The sequence below is a fragment of the Vitis riparia genome, chromosome 19 (genome assembly GCF_004353265.1).
Source record: "Vitis riparia cultivar Riparia Gloire de Montpellier isolate 1030 chromosome 19, EGFV_Vit.rip_1.0, whole genome shotgun sequence".
Taxonomy (NCBI): Eukaryota; Viridiplantae; Streptophyta; class Magnoliopsida; order Vitales; family Vitaceae; genus Vitis; species Vitis riparia.
In genome coordinates, this window is record NC_048449.1 from 3,283,925 (window position 1) to 3,306,196 (window position 22,272).

Sequence of the window (22,272 nt, forward strand, 5' to 3'; positions counted from 1 at the left end):
TTGTACTTTTTCTTATTAAATACAATCAATGGATGTTGGGTATGCGAACATCAAGTACGGAATACAATCATTGTGTTCATCCATTCTATGTCATTCAATATAGTTCAATTTCATTAATTTTTGCATTTGTGATCAACCATCATATTCCTTTATGTTATACTTTGCATTGTATATTGTCCTCAATGTGTTATAATTTAACTCATCATTTTGCTTCAAACTATTCGATATCTCTTTCAGTTTAATGTTATCCTTTGATATTTTAGGATATTGTGTGTCATTATGATTATTTTTTCCACATTTAACGATCAACATTCAATCATCAGTTGTTTGCTTCACACCATTAAAAGTAAATGGACACTTTATTTTTACTCTCATTTTCAATATTAGTTTTCAATAAACCTCCATATACTCCACTTATTTCACAAGTATTATTTCACAAGTAAAAATAATTTTAGGTTTTTGTCCACGAGGTCCCTTCATATCTTCCTTAACAATTATAATAACCATTCCATTCCTTTTACTAGTTTATCGTTCTCATTTGATCAATGCTTCCTCAATACGATGAATGATATCCTGTATGAACACAATTGTGCAATCTATCATTACCATAGCTTCTATGCATCATCCTCTCTTAAAATTTTAATTTAATTTACTTTTTAATAAAAGATGTTGTTCGACAATATAGAGTCGAATATTCTCATAGATGTCCAACACTATACAACCAGACCTTATTAAGATGTCCGAAAATATAACTAGACATTATTAAGATATTCGAAAGTATACGATCGGACACCCTTAAGAGTGTCTGGAGGAATAAGATCAGACAACTATAAAATATTTGTAGCTCCTCTTTTTAACCCAAAAAATGTGATAAAAAATACAAAAAAAAAAGTATAAAAACAATACTAGTGTACTTGCAACATCATTGGATATGATTATTTGATTATCCATTGGTGAGAAATACAACTCTCTTGCTAAATTTGATTAGAGTTATGGAGATATTAGAAAATAAAGAATGAAAGAATAAGGAATGGAAAATATTTGTATTTTGTGCTAAAGTGTACATTGGGGATTTCACTAAAGGCATTTATGTCTTAAAATTTTAATTAAATAATGGATGCAAAGAGAGTTTAAGTAGATGCATTTATAAAATCCTTATTTTTATTATAATAGCTAAAAATGATACCATTTGTCGAACTTTAAGAGAGTGGATAATCAAGTGGGGCATTAAAATGGTTGGCCATTGTGATAGACGTATCACACCCAAAGGTGAGTCACAAAGTATGTAACATTTGAATATAATTCACTATGATGTGGACATCCAACCTTTTATTTATTTTTCTTTTCTTAAATCAACAATATATAACCAAATATTTTAATATATATAAGTCCAAGTTTTTGTTTTTCTTTTTTTTTTACTCAATGGTTATGAAGATATATTAGAATTTTATTGAAGCCATGACTTATCAAAGCGTAGGAATTATTTAGGTGTTAGATTTATTTTAGCATTGATTGATATATCTTTTTCAAGGACAAACACATAATTTTAAATTTTTTTTTCAACTCTGGTAATCAATTAAAATATTTTTATTATTTTATAGTTATAAGCGTTTGTAATAATTTTCAAAATCAACATCCCACATTGATAAATCCGTGAAAATTTTATATCTTTATTATAGCGGATAACAATAAGATGGTTTGCCGAGCTACCTAACGAAAGCTTGTAACCAAGTGGGGCAATAAAGTGGTTGAACGCTGTGATAGACCTATGACATCTATAAATGGGCCACAAATTGTGATATGAACACAATTCACTATACATGTGAACATCCAATCTTTTGTATTTTTTCTTAATACTTTCATTTTTTAAAAAAAAAATTTAAATAAATTAAAATAAAAACAAACAAATAATTTTACTATTTTCTTTTAAATTTTATATAAATAAAATAAAAACAAACAAATAATTTATTAAAATATATTTAATATCAATACTTATCTAGTTTTTTTTTTTTTTTTTTGTCTAATTCTATCTAATCTTGTTCTTCTCCTCAAAATTTTCTTATATTTTACATAAACTAGAAACAAATAGATAATTTATAAAATCCATTTAGTATTAATACTTATCTATTTTCTCTCTATTCTAATTCTATCTAATCTTGTTTTTCTCGGATTTGTTTCTTAGGTGAGATAAACTCGTGATTTTTCTTTTATTTTTTAAAATTCTTAATCAATGAAAGAATTTTATTCCTTTTTTATTTTAAAATTTAGTTTGAAGCTCTATGAGGCTACACTTTTTATTATTAAAAACATACACAATTAAATTATAAAAGAAATATGAAATTAAATTGATAATAATACATAACTTTTGCGTTTCTCTTTATCATCCCACATCGACAAATACTCGAAGAATTTACGCCTTTATTATAGGGGATAATAATGGAACCGCTTGCCGAGCTTCCTAACGAAAGCTTGTAACCAAGTGGGGCAATAAGGTGGTTGAACACGTGGTAGACCTATATTACACCCTAAGTGGCTACAAAGTATTGTGATATTTGGATACATTTAGCTACACATATGAACAACCAACCTTTTGATTTTTACCCAAAATTTTTATCTTTTATTATTTTCTTTTAAATTTTAAATAAATTTAAAATAAAAGCAAACAAATAATTTATAAAATCTATTTAATATCCATACCTATCTATTTATTTCTTTTTCTTTTTTTCTAATTCTATCTATTTCTCCACCAAAATTTTCTTATATTTTACTATTTTCTTTTTCCCCTAAATTTTTTATATTTTTAAAATTTTTTAAATAAAATAAAAAAACAAATATTTAATGTCCATACCTATCTATTTCCTTTCTTTTCCTCTAAGTCTATCTATTTCTCCCCCAAAATTTTCTTATATTTTATTATTTTCTTTTAAATTTTAAATAAATTAAAAATAAAACAAAAATAATTTATAAAATCAATTTAATATTCATAGTTGCCTATTTTCTTTCTTTTTCTAATCCTCTCTAACCATGTCTTTCTCACACGGGTTATTTTTTAGGTGAGACAAATATGTGATTTTGCTTTTTATTTTTTAAAATTCTTAATTATTGAAAGAATTTAAAAAAAAAAAAAATTTGGGGTGTGGGAGGGGTGCATGTGCCCCCAATACCATCATGGCTCCTCATTACGTATTTAAAATCAATTCTAGCAAAGTTTGATAAGTTATATAATTATTACTTATTATTTATCTTTAAGAGTAAAACAAAGATAATAAGTAATTAGTATTTATTTTTAAATTAAAGTGTTTGGTAAAACTTAATACTTATTATTTAATAATTTTAATTAATTTTAAATTAAATTATTCTTAAATTATTGAGTTAAAACTTATCACTTAATTTTTATTTTAAGCATTAAGGTTATTAGATAAAATTTATTATAAATTATCATATTGACATATTTATCCCCACAAATTATAATTAGAATAAATGAGTTCAAATAATAGTGGAGGTCGTGGAGTAGCAAAAAGGATTGTAAAAGTAATTAAGATAAATGGAGGTAAAAATATAAAATGAAGATGTAGACTTAAGAATAATTTAATTTTTCTTTACTTGTTACTTAAAGTTATATTTTACTTTAAATCATACCAAGTTATTTTATTAATTATATTTAATTTATTTAATAACAAATTAAGTTATTAAGTGACTTTAAGTTATTAAGTTTGTTACCAAACACTCACATCCCAATCGTTATGAAATCTAAATTGTTTGATGGGGGTACAAAAACAAATTTAATGATTGTTATATAGATATATGAAAAACAAATTATCCCAAATTTCATATTAATTTACCAACAACAAATTAACATAAATTTCATAACAAACTTAATTTTAATAATAATTATTATTAAAATCAAATCAAGAAAAATAAGGAAAATAATAATAATAATAATAATAATAATAATGGAAAATGAGTGTGAAGGGAAAGTGAGGAAATGAGAGAAAATAGGACAGGTCGTCAATGGCGACCGGCTAGGACCCTATCGGCAACAGCGAGGGTTGACGGTTTTTGGGAAATAAAATAAAAATAAAAAACTGAATGGGAAGAAGAAAATGGGGATGGAAGGACGCCGGACAAGGAGAATGGGTGTTGGGAGCGGAGAAAAAATGGGTCCCAGTAGCCAGTGTGGCAAAAGAAAAAGAAAAAAATTGGGAGAAAAGATGGGCTACCGGCTAGGAATGCCAATTGTGGAAAGAAGAGAAAGGGAGGAAGAAGAGCAAGAATGGAAGAACGGGGGGAAAAAATTGGGGGTTGACCCACCTTGGGAATTGAAAGTGAAAAAAACTAAAAAAGAAAGAAAATCTGAAGAGAGGGAAAATATAAGAGAGAAAAGAGGAGAGGGGGAATTGAAAGCGAAAAAAACTAAAAAAGAGAGAAAAGAAGAGAGAGAAAATATAAGAGAGAACAAAGGAAAGAAAGGAGAGGTGACGTGGGAGGTATGGGTGTGGTATGGGCAAGGATGAAAATATCGGTAATCACGGATATATCGGTACTTCGATTTTACGGATATATCGGAGATATATCGACGGATATTTTGGAAAAAAATATCGGTAAGCTTAAAATTGTTAAAAACTCATAAAAATGAAAGGAAAACCCCATAATAATATAATTAAAAGTATAATAGATATTTTAAAGTTATTTTATTGAAAATTTTGATATATGTATAACATGCTTTATCATATTTGATAATAATATCGTATGCATCAATAAAAATATGAAATTTATAAGTGTACATTTATTATTAAATTACACCTAATATTATGATATTTGATTATAATATGTCTAATTTTAAAATATATATTAATATTAAAATATGATCCATTTAATTCAATTGTATTAAACAATATAAAATAAATTATGATATATATATATATATATATATATATATATATATAATTTTTTAATATTTAAGTAATTATTAATGATATTAAAAACATTATGAAGAAAATTACATAATTTTTATATTTTTGGTAATTAATTAAAATATTTTGCATTTAATTATAAAATAATTATAATTAATTTGCTCTTTAAAATATTCTTTTAATATTTTTTTTATATAATGAGTTTAAGTATATATAAATTTAGTGCACATTATATATCAAAGGGCAAGTTAGCCTAGATGGCAAGGGTTCAAATCCCCTCAGAAGCAAAATGGGAGACGCACTATAGCAAAAATCGTGGAGGGAGAGAGAAAAAAGAAAAAAGAAAAAAATGAAAAAAGTAAAATAATAATAATAATAAAACAATATACAAATTGTTTTTTTTTTAAATAAGAATTAAATGGTAAGTGGGTAAAAAAATATCATATGCAATTGAAATTTAAAATTTAAGGATAAAATTGGGTTCAAAATTAAAGTAAAAAAAAAAAAAAATTAAGACAAATTTTGGAGTCTACAATTATACTTTGCATTGTATATTGTCCTCAATGTGCTATAATTTAACTCATCATTTTGTTTCAAACTATTCAATATCTCTTTCAGTTTAATGTTACTTTTCGATATTTCAACTAACATATTTATTTCCTCTTCACTTAAACAATTAGCAAAAAGTGTCTTTTAAGATATTGTGTGCCATTATAATTATTTTTTCCACATTTAACAATCAACATTCAATCATCATAAGTTGTTTGCTTCACACCCTTATGAGTAAATGGACACTTTATTTTTACTCTCATTTTCAATATTAGTTTTCAATAAACCTCTATATACTCCACATCTTTCACAAGTAAAAATAATTCTAGGTTTTTTGTTCGTGAGGTCCCCTCATATCTCTTAACAATTATAATAACCATTCAATTCCTTTTACTAGTTTATCGTACTCATTTGATCAATGTCTCCTCAATACGATGAATGATATCCGGTATGAACATAGTTGTAAAGTCTATCATTACCAGAGCTTCTAGTATAGATGCATCATCCTATATTAAAATTTTAATTTAATTAACTTTTTAATAAAGAATGTTGTCTGATAGTACAAAGTCGAATATTCTCATAGATGTCCAGCACTATACAACTAGACATTATTAAGACGTTTGAAAGTATACAATCGGACACCCTTAAGAGTGTCTGGAGGTATAAGGTCAAACAACTATAAAATATTTGTGGCTTCTTTTTTTAACCCAAAAAAAGGTAGAAAAACAATACTAGTGTACTTGCAATATCATTGGATATGATTATTTGATTATCCATTGATGAGAATTACAACTCTCTTGCTAAATTTGATTACATTTATGAAGACATTAGAAAATAAAGAATGGAGGAAGAATGAAAGGAAAATATTTGTATTTTGTACTAAAGGGTACTTTGGGGATTTCACCAAGGGCATTCATGTCTTAAAATTTTCATTAAATGATGGATGCAAAGAGAGTTTAAGTAGATGCATTTATAAAGTCCTTATTTTTATTATAGTAGCTAAAATGAGACCATTTGTCGAGCCTTAGGAGAACGGGTAATCAAGTAAGGCATTCAGATGGACCTATGTAATATTTGAATATAATTCACTATGCATGTGGACATCCAACTTTTTATTTATTTTTCTTTTCCTGAATCAACAATATATAACCAAATATTTTAATATATATATATATATATATGTAAAAGTCCAAGTTTTTGTTTTTGTTTTTTTCACTCAATGGTTATGAAGATATATTAAAATTTTATTGAAGCCATGACTTATCAAAGTTTGGGAATTATTTAGGTGTTAGATTTATTTTAGCATTGATTGATATCTTTTTCAAGGACAAACACATAATTTTAATTTTTTTTTTAACTCTAGTAATCAATTAAAAGATTTTTATTATTTTATAATTAGATTAGTTATGCAATTTAGGATACCAGCCTGCTTTGATCATAAGGAAGGTGACACGAACTATGATATAATATTTTCTACCATTTTTATGGGTGTGGTTAGATACATCCTTATATCTTTCTTTTAACTAATATATATAAATATAAATGTCTTGTTAAAGGTCTTGGGAAACAATTTTTCCATACTTATAAACAAGGCATCTCCAATGAAGTTATGATATTTGTATAATTTGGGTTTTATTATTTTACATCGAAGTTTCATTTGTTTGTATTATATATGAGTCTCATTATTTTGTGTTTTAATCTCATCTTATTATACCTTAAACTTTTTTTTTAATCTTAATCTTGTTCTCATTTATTTATATCATAATCTTATATATGTGTATTTTATTGGACAACCTAAATTGAGAGTTTAATAGGTAAGGATAAAATAACTTAGTTGTTAGCTTAAAGATTCTTTTAATTAGGTTTTGATGAATACAAAATAAGGTTAAGGTTATTAATAATTCAAATCAAGTGAAAATTTTCAAGTTTAATTTTAAGAATATAAAGAAAAATTCAAGTAACTATGGAAGAAGATCAATATCGTGAAAAGCTGACACTCTTGAAAACTTGAAGTGACCTAGGACAATTTATAAGATGACATTTGTTGGTGCAATTAGGCCCAAATTATTTTTATATATGTTTATAGATTTATTTTTATCCTTCAACTTAAAATGAATTATTTATCAAGAAAATAGATGAATCTTTATTTTGATTCAAAATTTTGTCTAATTTATAAAAATCTATTTAATATCTATACCTATCTATTCCTTTTTGTCTAATTCTATCTAATCTTGTTCTTCTCCTCAAAATTTTCTTATATTTTACTTAAACTAGAAACAAATAGATAATTTATAAAATCCATTTAGTATTAATATTTATCTATTTTATCTCTTTTCTAATTCTATCTAATCTTGTTTTTCTCGTACGGATTTGTTTCTTAGGTGAGATAAACTTGTGATTTTCCTTTTCATTCCGTGTTGGAATAGAAACTTATTATTAGATGATATTTTACGAAAAAAATTGTTCATAGGAGAGAACAAATACTTCTTTTTTTCGATGCGAATTTGACACGCCATAGGAGAAACCACTCTTTATATTTATAATTGAAAGGGGGTTCCGCCGTATCGTATAGTGAAGTTATATCCCAGATTCCCACAAAATAGAATCATTTCTTTCAATACTCACTCGTTATTAGTTAATAATCCTACTGATTGGATCTATATGCTTATTGTGATAGGAAATGAAATATTCAAATGATTTTTCATCGAATGACTATTCATTTATTGTATTTTAATGTAAATAGGGGGCAAGAAAGCTCTATGGAAAAATGGTGGTTCAAATAAATGTTGTCCCATGAAAGTTTTATGTCTTTATTATAGTGGATAACAACGAGATGGTTCATTGAGCTACATAACGAGAACTTGTCATCAAATGGAGCAATAAAGTGGTTGTACACTATGATAGGCCTATGACATCCATAAATGGGCCACAAATTGTGATATCAACACAAAGTATTTTTTCTTAATACTTTAATATTTTCTTTTAAATTTTAATAAATTAAAATAAAAACAAACAAATAATTTTATTATTTTATTTTAAATTTTAAATAAATAAAATAAAATAATAATTTATAAAAATCTATTTAATATCAATACTTATCTATTCCTTTTTGTCTAATCCTATCTAATCTTGTTCTTCTCCTCAAAATTTTCTTATATTTTACTTAAACTAGAAACAAATAGATAATTTATAAAAATCCATTTAGTATTAATACTTATCTATTTTCTCTCTTTTCTAATTCTATCTAATCTTGTTTTTCTCGTACAGATTTGTTTCTTATGTGAGATAAACTTGTAATTTTTCTTTTATTTTTTAAAATTCTTAATCAATGAAAGAATTTTATTCCTTTTCAATTTTAAAATTAAGTTTGAAGCTTTATGAGCCTACATTTTTTATTATTAAAAACATATACAATTAAATTACAAAAGAAATATGAAATTAAACTGATAATGATACATTGGTTTTGTGTTTCCATATATCATCCCACATCGACAAATACTCAAGGAATTTACGCCTTTATTATAGGAGATAATAATGGAACCGCTTGCCGAGCTTCCTAACGAAAGCTTGTAACCAAGTGGGGCAATAAGGTGGTTGAACATGTGGTAGACCTATATTACACCCTAAGTGGCTACAAAGTATTGTGATATTTGGATACATTTAGCTACACATATGAACAACCAACCTTTTATTTTTTACCCAAAATTTTTATCTTTTATTATTTTCTTTTAAATTTTAAATAAATTTAAAATAAAAACAAACAAATAATCTATAAAATCTATTTAATATCCATACCTATCTATTTATTTCTTTTTCTTTTTTTATAATTCTATCTATTTCTCCACCAAAATTTTCTTATATTTTATTATTTTCTTTTTCCCCCAAAATTTTTATATTTTTTTAATTTTTTAAATAAATTTAAAATAATAAAAAAAACAAATATTTAATGTCCATACCTATCTATTTCCTTTTTTTCTAAGTCTATCTATTTCTCCCCCAAAATTTTCTTATATTTTATTATTTTCTTTTAAATTTTAAATAAATTAAAAATAAAACAAAAATAATTTATAAAATCAATTTAATATTCATACTTGTCTATTTTCTTTCTTTTTCTAATCTATCTAACCATGTTTTTCTCACACGGATTATTTTTTAGGTGAGACAAACATGTGATTTTGCTTTTTATTTTTTAAAATTCTTAATTATTGAAAGAAAATTTTTATTTATTTTTTTTAAATTGGGGTGTGGGAAGTGGTGCATGTGCCCCCTATACCATGATGGCTCCTCATTAAGTATTTAAAATCAATTATAGTAAGTTATATAATTATTACTTATTATTTATCTTTAAGAGTAAAACAAAGATAATAAGTAATTAGTATTTATTTTTAAATTAAAGTGTTTGGTAAAACTTAATACTTATTATTTAATAAATTTAATTAATTTTAAATTAAATTATTCTTAAATTATTGACTTAAAACTTATCACTTAATTTTTATTTTAAACATTAAAGTTATTGGATAAAATTAATTTAAAATTTATTTTAAATTATCATATTTACATATTTATCGTCATAAATTATAATTAGAATAAATGAGTTCAAATAATAATGGAAGTCGTGGAGTTGTAAAAATGATCGTTGAAGTAATTAAGATAATTGAAGGTAAAATGTAAAATGAAAATGTAGATTTAAGAATAATTTAATTTTTATTTACTTATTACTTGAAGTTGTTTTTTATTTTAAGTCATACCATTAAGTTATTTTACTAAATATACTTAATTTATTTAATAACCTAAATTAAGTTATTAAGTCACTTTAAGTTATTAAGTTAGTTTACCAAACACCCACATCTTGATCGTTACGATATCTAAATTGTTAGATGGGGGTACAAAAACAAATTTAATGATTCGGATTTGGAGCTATATACATATATGAAAAATGCTAAGGTATAAAATGGCCACCAATTGAACTTTACATCCCGATCATTATGAAATCTAAACTGTGATTATTCCGATGAGGAGTATATAGAAAAAGCAAGTTATAGAAGAAATCTGAATTAGCCACAGATATCTGGATTTGAATCTCTCAGGGTTCTCACATGGTAACCATGAGAGCACTGCAGTTTATAACGTGGGCTTGCCCTGTAGCTTTGGACTTTTGGGCTTGGACTCAAGTAAAATGTAGGGCCCAGGCCAATCATATACTTGGGCCGAGCTGGGCCGAATCAGCAGTTGTAGAGGCAACATCCCTTCAGTTATTGAAAATAAATTTTAAAGTGATAAGACTGATAGTAGTAGCCAGTAGCCACATGCAGAAAAATGAAAGTGACTTTATGTAGTTAATTTCAAAAGAACCAAAAAAATAAAAATAAAGTAATAGTGTTGACTTGTAATGAAACAAAATTTAAAACTTATTAACAAGGACAGGTGAAATTGGAAAAAAGAAAAAAAATGATTTTTTTATTTTTTATTTTCACATTTTATTAAAAAAATAAAAAAAATGATTAATTTATTTTTCTCGTTGTGCCATGTAATTATTATTAATTTTCAATAAATCTGAGACTTCATATCAAGACTATCATAAATCTTGTTGTAATATCAAATCACTGGTGATCGAAAGACATAATCAAATCAATATAATGGGATCTATTAAATTTTTATATAAAAAATGTTACGGTTAAATATATATTTAAGTTATATTTGATTTACAGAAACTTTGATGAAAAATACGAAATAAAAGAAATAAAAAATAAAAAATTCGCTTAAAGTCATAATTTTACTTATTTTTCATGATTAAAAAAAACCATTTTTCTTATTTTTCATGATTAAAAAAAAAAGAGGCTAATTACTAAATTGGCTGGAACTTTCTTCATCTCAAAGAAGAAGAAAGTGAGGTGGTCAAATTACAGTGACACTCATCCCTACTTCCACGCCTAGCGAAAACGAGAGAGATCAATCCAATGGCTGTGTGTTCCTCATCTTCTTCTTCTGGATCTTCATCCAACACCAAAGCCTGGATCATCCACGGCATTCTCACCGGCGCTGCGGTGGCCGTTGCCCTCGGCGCCCACGCTTACCTTCTCCTCCGCCGATCCGGCAAGTTCAGGAGCCGGGTCGTTGGAATTATACCGGCCCGTTTCGCTTCGTCTCGGTTCCAGGGGAAGCCTCTCGTTCAGATCCTTGGAAAGCCCATGATCCAGGTCCTCAATTGTTCTGTTTTCTTCTATCTGATCTGGGTTCTGAATCTTTTTTGTGATTAATCGTAAATTTTGTTTTATTTTATTGTTGCTGAAATTTCATATGCTATCCGACTTGGGTTCTCTCCGTGTATGCATTAATCAAATCCAACAACTGATTCAATGACTTGAAAATTGATTTCAGATTGGGAAATTGAAGCTTGGAGCATTAAAATTCAGAACTATGAGGAAAGAAAAAAAAATAGTATTAAAATTTGAATTAATTAATACATGTGTATGTATGTTGAAAATGAAATTGTAACTTATGTATGAATGATTCCCTCAATAAATTATAAATTTATAGATAGAAATTTTCCAATTTCTTGAAAGATTTTTTAAATGCATGTGTGCCTGACAATCTATCAGGAAAGGGTGGCTATTAGAAAATGAGGACTTTATAGGCTTGAGTTGGGGATGGTGTCTTGGATGATAGTGACCAAAATATTTTGGAATGTTAGCTAGAAGGAGTAGATTCAGAGCAATAAGTTTAAAATCTTTAACAGTAATATAGTTTAATATACAAAAATAACTGGTCTCATTGATATGCTCAATGATCTAATTGAATTTTGAAGAAGATGGGGTGTGGAATGGCCTTTCAGTATGGCATTTTTGGAATTTAAGAGCCATAGGAGTGTAGGACTTCTGGGTGGTACTATTACATGTGGGTGTTGTATTCGTCTGATATAGTTTGTTTAAGATCAAAGCATTGAAACATGCGAAATAGCATGATATGCCATTGGTTTTCATAAGGCAACTAATTAATATTGGTTTTCAACCTAATATTAATTATATTGCAGTACTTGGTATGACCCCACTTAAGAAACAGATAGAATGGTAATTTTGGGTAATTCAAAGTTTGCCGACTCACCCACTTGCCCCATTGTCCACCTGAATTGCTAGAAAAATGAGGTAACTTGAAAAATGGTATGTTGATAAATGAAAAATAATAAGGGAGAAAAGAGGTGTGGAGGTATTGGTCATAACACTAACAAAGTATGAGATCTTTTGAGCTTCTGAAAGAGTACACAAGAAAAGGTGAAAAGTTAAACTAGAGCAAGAATAATTCCAGATCATTTCTTACTCATTATGGATGGTTAAACTAAGCGATTTTCCATTAATGAACTCTGGTAAGAGCTAGTTGATGGTACTTGAGATTATTCTGTTCAAAGGAAAGCAGTAATATGAATTGGAAGGCCACCTTGTTACTATTGAAGAAAAATACTTGGCTTTCCCAAAACAAAGTGCCTATGCTGCCATTCTCTCATTTATATTTTAGTGATTAAGCTGTTGCAAGCTTGATCTTGGGTATTTGTGTAGATCATCTTTTTGGGACAGAAGCTACCACTTTCGTAATGGTTTACTGACCATGGTTTTTTTGTTGCTTTTTCACAGAGAACATGGGAAAGGGCAAAACTAGCAACAACATTGGATCATGTTGGTGTGTCTTCTCTCTCCCTCTCTCTCGCCCTTTTTGTTTGGTTTGTATTTTTAATTCTCATTAGTACCTTTATCTTGGTTTAGTTGTGGCTACGGATGATGATAAGATTGCAGATTGCTGCCGAGGATTTGGTGCTGATGTGATAATGACGTCAGAATCGTGCCAAAATGGTAGGTCTCAGTTGTGCCTTTGTTTGCAAGTGGTTTGATTAATTAGATCTTCATCAGTCAAAGAGACTCTTTTAGGGTGGCATAGATCCCTTTTGAGCAAAACACATAAGAAGGTTTAGAGAGCGGCTCCCTCGTGTTTTTTTGGAAAACATGGAAAGAAGGAATTGAAGGTCTTTTGATAATGAGGAGCAACTCAATCATACTCTGAAAAGTTCTTCTCTTAGTAGTCTTTTCTTGTGTGTAAAGTTGTTCACTAATGTATGTACAATGCCTTTAATTGATTTTGTTGATTGGCTAGGCTCTTGCTAAGGGAGGAGAGTTGCATTTTGTGTCCTTTCTTTTTGGATGTGCCTTTGGGCACCGTTGTATAAATCTGATGTACTTTGGAATGCTGTTTTTTAGCGCTTATTTACAAAATCATATCATTTGTGCCTATCAAATAATGGATTTATTAGTAGCTTTTTTCCCCTATACAGGTACTGAACGTTGCAATGAAGCTCTTCAAAAGCTAGAGAAGCAGTATGATATTGTTGTCAATATCCAGGGGGATGAGCCTCTTATTGAACCTGAGATAATTGATGGGGTCGTTAAAGCTCTTCAGGTAACTTCTTATTTGCATCCTATATGCCTTGTGAGGAAGTGTTAAGATCTCATGAACAAAGAAGTAATGTTAATCCCAGTTGAGTTCTGTACAAGCTTGAATTTTAGTTGAAGTTGAATTATTTCTGACACCTAGATGACCCGAACAAAAAGATGCTATTTACAATTCTGAGAGGCAGATGATAACACTAGTGAATCAGTACTTATCATCTGACGACATGGATAGTCGGGGGGGCTTTTCCAATTTGAATGACATTTCCAATGTCTTGTCTGAGTTCTACAATGAATCTTATAGCCCAGCTTTTAATTAAATATTCTTGTAACATGTGAAAGAGGCTGCTAAGGCTTAAAATTTCAGCCATTTACAACTCTCTAGACCATACAATTAGCCTAGAATTTTATGTAACTAACTATTTTCTGAGCTCTGCAGGCAGCCCCAGATGCAGTGTTTAGCACTGCTGTCACATCTTTAAAACCTGAAGATGGATTTGATCCAAATCGGGTGAAATGTATTGTAGACAATCGTGGTTATGCAATCTATTTTTCAAGGGGACTGATTCCCTTTAATAAGTGAGTTTTCATGTTATATTGTGATTTTCTTTTTTAATTACTACTTTTTGGGTGGGGGTAGGGAAACTCAGGTTGATATGCCACATACTATCCACTTCTTATACCTGATGAATATTTCCACCTACACTTGGTTCAGGTCAGGGGAAGTCAACCAACAGTTTCCATATCTGCTTCATCTCGGTATTCAGGTATTAGTATGACATCTTAGGAATGATCTTTGTGTCCTTATTATTAGGAGGATTCTGTGGTCATTTTATTACATGTATCCCCATCTTGTGAATTAATGATGCTGCATTATTTACATTGGGCCAGAGCTATGATACAAAGTTCCTCAGAATATATCCAGACCTTCCACCTACACCACTTCAACTCGAGGAAGACCTCGAGCAGCTTAAAGTCCTTGAGAATGGATATAAGATGAAGGTACATACAATAAGATTTTCTTCGAATTTTCTTAACTCCTTTAGCTGATGTCCTTTTCTTCCGTAATTTCTTCCAAAGCAATCTTTTATATTGCATGTTTCTTAAAGCTTTGAATGTTTTAGTTCCCCTCCTCTCAACTTTTCTCACTTGCATTTTATTTTTTCCATCTCTATGTACTAGTTTGTTCATTTTATAAGTTGTTTACATGAGAAATTGATTCACCTAGATATTGCACTTAAAAAGGCAATAATGCTGAAATATAAGACTGGAGATGAAAAATAGTTCCTGTCCACTCTAGGTCCAATGGGCCTTCACGGTTTTTAAAAAACATCTACATTGTTAAGAGGCACACACTACGCATATAGTGTCAAGAACTTTCTTCTCGATTTGATGTCAAATATCACAATAAGACGCCCCCCTCCCCATGCAAACACTAGGTAGACATGTTTTAAGGCCGTGAAGATCCATTGAGCCTAAAGCAGACATTATCTACTTAGGAGGAAGCGGATTATTATACGGGACACTTTTCATATAGAAATGCGATAAATTAAAAAAATTTCTATATATCCCCATTTTGCAGGTGATTAAGGTTGATCATGAGGCTCACGGTGTAGACACTCCAGAAGATGTTGACAAGATAGAAAGCTTCATGCGCGAGAGGAACTTGTCTTAGTTCATAGCACAGAAAACAACCACTGGAAAAATCGTATACTGGTAATTAGATTGCATTCAGCTACATTCTTCTCCATTACAGTTCTGTGTGGTCCATCTAAACAAAATCATCAAAAGGGAACATATTGAAGCCATTTAACTTTTGTATTTTCATTCCCCTAAACTCAGTTAGTTAGGTCAGGTTGATCCATGAAATGTTTAGGGTTTTTTAATACTCCCTGTTGTTCATGTATGTGAACTATAGTTTACAGTTTCAATTGAGAGACTCTACTATTGTCTTTCCCTGTATAAATATAAATGGTAATAAGACGAGAATAAAGGCGAATCATAATATCTTATATCATATAAGAGAGGAATCAAAATCCTAGTGAATGAATGGGAATGAAATTGATTGCTTATTTCTATTCTCTTTATGTTTGGCTCTGACTTTTTGACTTTTTGTTTAAATAATATTATTTAAAAAATTATTAAAAAAAAAACAGCATTTTATAAATTATTTACAAAAATAAGCATTTTTAAAATCATCTTTTCAAAAAATAATTTTATATAAAGAATGCCACAGTTTAAAAATTCATTACGAACATATCAAAAGATGATTTTAATATAAATACAATTTATAAATTTGTCCAAAAATCATATTTTTAGAAGACAATTTTGATGTGAATATAAAATGTTATATTCTCAATAATATATTCATAATTACCAAAAAAAAAAAAAAACCCTCCTAGTTAGCTTTTTCTTGACTGTCACTGGTAGTCTGTCTTCATATTTTGAACCACTAAACTCTTTCATATTGCACATGCAAATGAACATAGAAAATATTTACATTTATTTTTTTTTAATTTTTTTTTTTAAGATTCCGTCTTCCCCCTTATGAAGAGATAATGTGGTAATAAAAAAATTATATGGAAAGTCAAGTTTAGAAATTTAACCTTTTATTATTTTTTTCATCTTATTTTAATAAAAATGTCCTTATTTTTTTTTCTTATAATAATAATTAATTTTTTTTAAACATACATGTAAATACTTGAAATAATTAAGAACATTTATATCAAAAATGAATTATTTTTCAAACAAAAATATGGAAGGGTTTAAACTTACAAATATGAAAATTATTTTATTTTTTTTAGTCAATTAATTTCAATAAAAATTGCAGGATGAGTGGGATTTTGCTTGCCTAATAATAATAATGATAATAATGTGTAAAGTAAAATGTTAATCTCTCAATTATTAAATTATTAAATAGTGAGTAAGAATTGTTAATAGAGTATGTTTAGGCTTGAAGAGAATTGCATGTAAAAGTAGTTACTAAAAATAGATTTGTGACTAATCTTCTATTATTATACCTTTAGAAATACAAGTATACGTATTCCTCATTCCACGTGGTGTAGTGAGGGGCGAGTAGAATCCATTAGCCACTCTCATGCGCGTGGTTCTGTCACCAACTTCACCTCCGTCTTGAACAGTAGAATGTAGAGCGAGTCAATCGAGAAATAAACGAACCCACCAGGCGAGTGAGTCACAAACGACCCGAAACTCGTTCCCGCCACACAGTGCCACGCCGGGCCGTACACCGAGTCAAACTCCTGTGAAACCACACCTAAAAGGTCAACCAATCTCACGAGGAGATGAGATAGAAAACACAGAGAGAGAAGGGGAGGGTGGGAATTCGGGGAAGAGATTAAACCTTTTTGAGGGCCCGAGCTATGTGGCTTGGATTGGGACGAGTGGCGTCCGGGATGGCGTCGACGAGTGATCTGGAGTATCGCAGCGCATGATCCTGCATGGCTGGCGGCATATCGGAGGATCTCAGCCGCACGTTCAGGCTGATGGCAATGGCTGCGAGCTTCACCTCGAGGTTCGGCGCTATCCTGCGCTGGGAGGGCATTTGCGCCACCTGCTTCTCCTTCATTTCTTCGGTCTTCTCCATTTGAGCTCGAGGTTTGAATTTTGACTGTTGTGCGTGGAAAATATATATAGTGAATGGTGCAGCGGCGAGTCTCAACGCTCCCCGTTGGGGGTTGTATAGGACGCGCTGGTTGAACTTGGGTTGGTGTTGAGTTGCGACTGACACATGAGAGCTAGAATGGTATTGAATCATCACGTGAGTTACCTGCGCGTGTCTATCAGAGTCCATGATTTCTCCGAGTCTACTTGCTGTGTGGACACGGGAAAAGCGTGGAAATGTCGATCGCAGACGATTCTAGTGTGACTGCACGAGTTTTGACCCGGATTTTTTGCCACCTGGCAATTACTTTAATGCAAAATGATGAAAGAAATATGTGTTTTTTTCTCTTTTTTTTTTAAAAAAAAAAATTTGTCAAAAGCCAGAGGCACTGTAGAAGGCTTTCACATCAATTTGACAAAGTTGATTAGCATTCTTCTTCCGACCAAAATGAATTCTAAATGTTTTTTGATACATTCATTTCTCTTAATAAATCATGAATTTATGAATCTTAACGTTTTCAACGGATTGTCATCTTAAATTAAAAAATAAAAAATTCAAGCATCCATGGCCACGTGATTCATCATTGAACCAAAATCGAAGCCTTTACAAGATATGATACCGACACTTCAATATATTAGAGGGAATGGGTCATTAAAATTTCCCATACTAATGATATAACCTTCGATCTTTGTAACCCGTGAATGATTTTGTTCATGGGACCTGTATTATTACAGCTGAACAGGATTTTCCTTCCATTGACAGAAAATTGCAATCTTAGATTTTTAAAATTCCACAGAATGGGTCCCAAAATCATATTGCATCCTCCCAAGGTATGAGTTTCAAATCAGCTTAATAGAAACTTCTTCCCTAGCAAGTTCCATTTCAATTGCCTGCAAACTGCATCACCAGTATTCATTATTGATTTATAGATTGCACGGATCTACCCTCATGGATCCACACACAGCGCCCTTGGCCACAGTGGGCTTTGGTTCTCTTCATGCAATGGCTGTAATTTGACTGTAAATTGGCACACTGAAGTTGGGATATTCTTAGAACCAACTTTAATTTGTCTAAAAGCAGAAGCTACTTATGTATTCTTACAAGTTTCTATAGAAGATACGTATAACACTAATAGCATGTAGCTTAAAAAGCCCATCGCTGAGGAGATAGGCTTTGATAAAGTTATTTTCAAGAATTTTCCTTTTTTACAGACATAGATAGATACATACATACGTATGTGTCTATATATATATATAGACACACACAACAAAGCTTTCTGCTTTTTCACCGGCATGTTGAGCTCCACGCAAGTCCAAGGTGGATCTAGCCGATCTGAAGAATAGGTCTTCTTGTAATTTTTGTGCTGTCAACAACCTTGAACCACTGGCTCCCAGGATCACACATATCATCTCTACCCAAACACTTGCAGGCATCTGTGACAATGTTGCTGCTGGAGTCTACATCCAAGCAAACAGTGGTGCCATCCCCCAGCTTAGTTGACAGGTACATCTTTGAATCTGAAATGATCTCCCAATTTGACCCAGGTTTAGTGCATATTATACTGAGTTTTGCAGGCTTCCCTAGCCCAACTGCTTGAAGGCAGAAGTATGTTCCCTTCACTGTCAACAACTTTTGGGGGGTGTAGCCCCAAGCTTCTGACTTGGTGCAGGGACCTAGCTTTAATGGTTCAGACAATGATTCCCTTAGAATGCAAAGACCAGTCGAAGGATGGAAGATTATTTTATGTCGTCTGACTCGGGATACATCTGGCCCTGCATCTCATATGAAAGCACACAAAATTTAGATATGAATAATTAAGTAAATTTGCCTTATTTGCCTTAGCAAACATACCTTGCAAAGGAGATTGGAGGGCTGAAATCCTCTGGAAGAAGCTTGAGTTCCAATTCATTAACCCATTAGTCTCTTCCAGTGTCCACAATGCCCAATCGAAGTCCAGTTCAGCTGCCAGGCCAAAGAAGCAATTTAAGTTCCTGTTGTCATCCACCCCAAGCTCACTCACAAACATTAATGGCCACCCTTGCTGTAGCAGAACCCCTCCTCCCCTCATTATGCTGTCCACCACTCTCCCGCACACCTTGTTGGGGTTGCTGGTTTCCCCAGCCCTCCCAACCCGCGATCCATGCCAATGCATCTCCAACACTAATTTCCCTGTGAATGTCAATTCCAGCTGTTGATTGAGGAGGAAAGATAGGTCTGTACCATCACTCAAGCCAGAGATTATGACCAGAACATCTGGGTTGGCTGAGTGCACTGCTTCAGCTCCTTTCTGCATGTACCTGGTCAATTCATCAATAGTTTTATAACAAGACCAATTCCTACAAATATGGTAACTAATAGTTTGGAAATATAACAACCCCCTCCCTTACGTGTCCGTGTAGATATTGTCCAATCCAATGGGACCCTCACCATACAATACAATGCATATATAAGATCAAGAAGAACCATGAATACATAACATTCTTCAATTTGGTCCCGCACATTACGGAATGAATCATTACAGGAAAATAGAGATCATCACCTGTACCAGTCCTTCACATTCTGATTGGGGCATCGGAGCTCATTCCTCAAGCTCATGCCCACCACATTAGGGACACCGCTGAACATGGTGGCAATCCGGGTGAGGCCCTTGACCCACAAGTCTGGATTGAAGTGCTGGTCGCCAAAGACGCCATTGCCATGGAAGCTGGGCTCGCTGAAGTGACTGTCTAGTATGACCATCATATTGTTGTCCGCAAGGTTAGACACCACCGCCTGCCATAATAACTTAAGATAAATACAAAACAGCGTTGGGTCTGTGCCTTTTTTACAATTCCGGTGTTTTATCATTGAATAATCACAAAATATTATTCTTTCCGAATACTGTAGCTGTAACAGTGAGGGCGTTTGTCCAAATTCACAAGCCACCTATTTTTAAATCAAGATAATCATGAAATCATGTGATAGTGTAAGAACCAAGGAACCATTTCAAAAGCCTCCTATTTTTACTCCATGCCCTAATCAAAATTTAAGCTCTAAATCATGTTGGGAAAGTGACTAAAAATCAAAAGAAAAGCAGGTAAGTTTTAAGCAAACAAAATAGATTCATTCAATTTTTCCTGGTATAATGGATTTGAGGCTTGGAGCCCCTTTAACTGATGCCTAGAGAAAATCAAATGAACTTGACCACCTGGTAAGCGCTTGTGAGAGGAAGATCAAGCATGGAAGGGTTATTGGCCTGGAAACCAGCAAGGGATTCAAGCAAGCCAAGCCTCTGAAAGGACTGTCTAACAGTGAGGGAGGCCAGTGACTGGTCGGTGGCCAAGAAAAGTGGCAAAGTGAGCCTCACACAGTGGAACCCCAAGGACGCAATCCTCTTGGAGATGAGGTCAACTGGGTGGTTGCTGAGGCCCTCCGCCACCGCTGCTTCCTGATGCGACGCCCAATTCACGCATGCCAGCTTCACCCGGGCGCCATCTTCGTCTACTATCCACCTTGAATTGGTGTGTAGTGGCAGAGCCACCACAGGCTTCAGAGGTAGAAGACATAGAATAGATAGAAAGAAGAAGGACAAGAAGAAGAACCTCCCCATCTGGATTTGCATTGACTGCTTGTTGGGTAGATGGAATGAGACATAGTATTGTATTTATAGGGTGGGGGCCCTTGTTTGTTTTTTCTTTTTAAATTCTTTTTTTTTTCTTTCTTCCCCACATTATGTTTTACAGAAATGATCATAACATATTCAAATAGTCAGCATGTCTTTGAATTGCTTTATAAAAATATTAAAAATTTAAGTTTTTTATTTAATTAAAAAATAAAAAAATTAAGTGTCAGAAAATAAATTTGTTTTTTTATACCTCTATCTATTAATTTTCAATTTTATACAATATTCATATCTTATTTATTTTATATAAACCCAAAAATTTATTATTCACGAATAATCTCAATCCCAATCCCATCAAATTCTCACCATCCATTTACATACAAAAATTGATTAGGGTTAAATTCTTTGGTTGATAGATTTTGAATTTATCATCTTTTCCACCGTGTTTCTTCCTAACATGTCAATATTTTCTTCAAACCCATCATCTAAATAACTCATTATTTGCATGATCCTTGAGTTATACGAGTGATTCACATGGAATGAAAGGTTTGAAAATACTTTCTCTCGATTAATTTTCATTAATATGAAATACATGTATATATACAATATACAATTGACTTTTTAGTGTATCACTTTCTATAATTATGATGACTACTTTACAATAGTAAACCGATTTTTAAACAAATGAAATCAAATATTTATGCAATATTCAAAATGTTTATATAATATTTCAAAATAATGAACTATTCTATTTAGGGATGATAATGAGTCAGGTTTTTTTGGGTACCCGTCTCACCCCATCCCTAATAAGATTGTATTCAATTTTAATAAACAGGTTTGAGAATTTTTTTTAAACCCAGGATAGGTTCGGGTATTGTCCTCCCTCGATTATATATAAAATTAAATTTTAAAATTAATTTAATTTAATTTTTATTTCACTATTTTTAATATATAGATAATAATAAAATATTTTTAATAAAATAAGTTATAAAAAATATAATAATTTAATTATTTATAAAATATATTTATTTTAATGTAATTAAAAATTTTAAAAATAATTTTAAAAAAATACAATTCAAAAAAAAAGTTAAACGACACGATAATGGGTATAAGAATTTATCATACTCATTCCTCCTTGTTTAATTTTTTAAATAG

The 22,272-nt window shown here is 30.7% G+C and overlaps 3 protein-coding genes across 5 annotated transcripts; 1 reads left to right on the forward strand and 2 right to left on the reverse strand.

Moving 5' to 3' along the window:
* Positions 1–10,690: 10,690 nt before the first annotated feature.
* Positions 10,691–17,497, reverse strand: LOC117909546 (dynein light chain 1, cytoplasmic-like). Of its 3 annotated transcripts, none has more exons than XR_004650390.1 (3): positions 17,256–17,497; positions 16,915–17,154; positions 10,691–10,708 (listed from the first exon to the last, which is right to left on the reverse strand). XR_004650390.1 is itself a non-coding variant. In XM_034823582.1 (2 exons), exons 1-2 carry the CDS (start codon positions 17,478–17,480, stop codon positions 16,990–16,992), a joined length of 390 nt encoding a protein of 129 aa, XP_034679473.1. In that variant the 5' UTR covers positions 17,481–17,497; the 3' UTR covers positions 16,733–16,989. The 3 variants fall into 3 exon arrangements, 1 of the variants encoding a protein (XP_034679473.1); XR_004650389.1 differs by lacking the exon at positions 10,691–10,708 and adding an exon at positions 11,654–11,877; XM_034823582.1 differs by lacking the exon at positions 10,691–10,708 and having other exon boundaries at positions 16,733–17,154.
* LOC117909545 (3-deoxy-manno-octulosonate cytidylyltransferase, mitochondrial) lies at positions 11,340–15,924 on the forward strand. Its single transcript, XM_034823581.1, has 8 exons — positions 11,340–11,659; positions 13,088–13,133; positions 13,217–13,303; positions 13,780–13,904; positions 14,334–14,473; positions 14,610–14,661; positions 14,786–14,896; positions 15,477–15,924. Exons 1-8 carry the CDS (start codon positions 11,420–11,422, stop codon positions 15,567–15,569), a joined length of 894 nt encoding a protein of 297 aa, XP_034679472.1. The 5' UTR covers positions 11,340–11,419; the 3' UTR covers positions 15,570–15,924.
* A 1,111-nt stretch (positions 17,498–18,608) lies between the features above and the next one.
* On the reverse strand, positions 18,609–21,130 carry LOC117909561 (glycosyl hydrolase 5 family protein-like). The gene is made up of 4 exons (XM_034823607.1): positions 20,704–21,130; positions 20,056–20,288; positions 19,368–19,813; positions 18,609–19,288 (listed from the first exon to the last, which is right to left on the reverse strand). Exons 1-4 carry the CDS (start codon positions 21,115–21,117, stop codon positions 18,840–18,842), a joined length of 1,542 nt encoding a protein of 513 aa, XP_034679498.1. The 5' UTR covers positions 21,118–21,130; the 3' UTR covers positions 18,609–18,839.
* Positions 21,131–22,272: the final 1,142 nt, after the last annotated feature.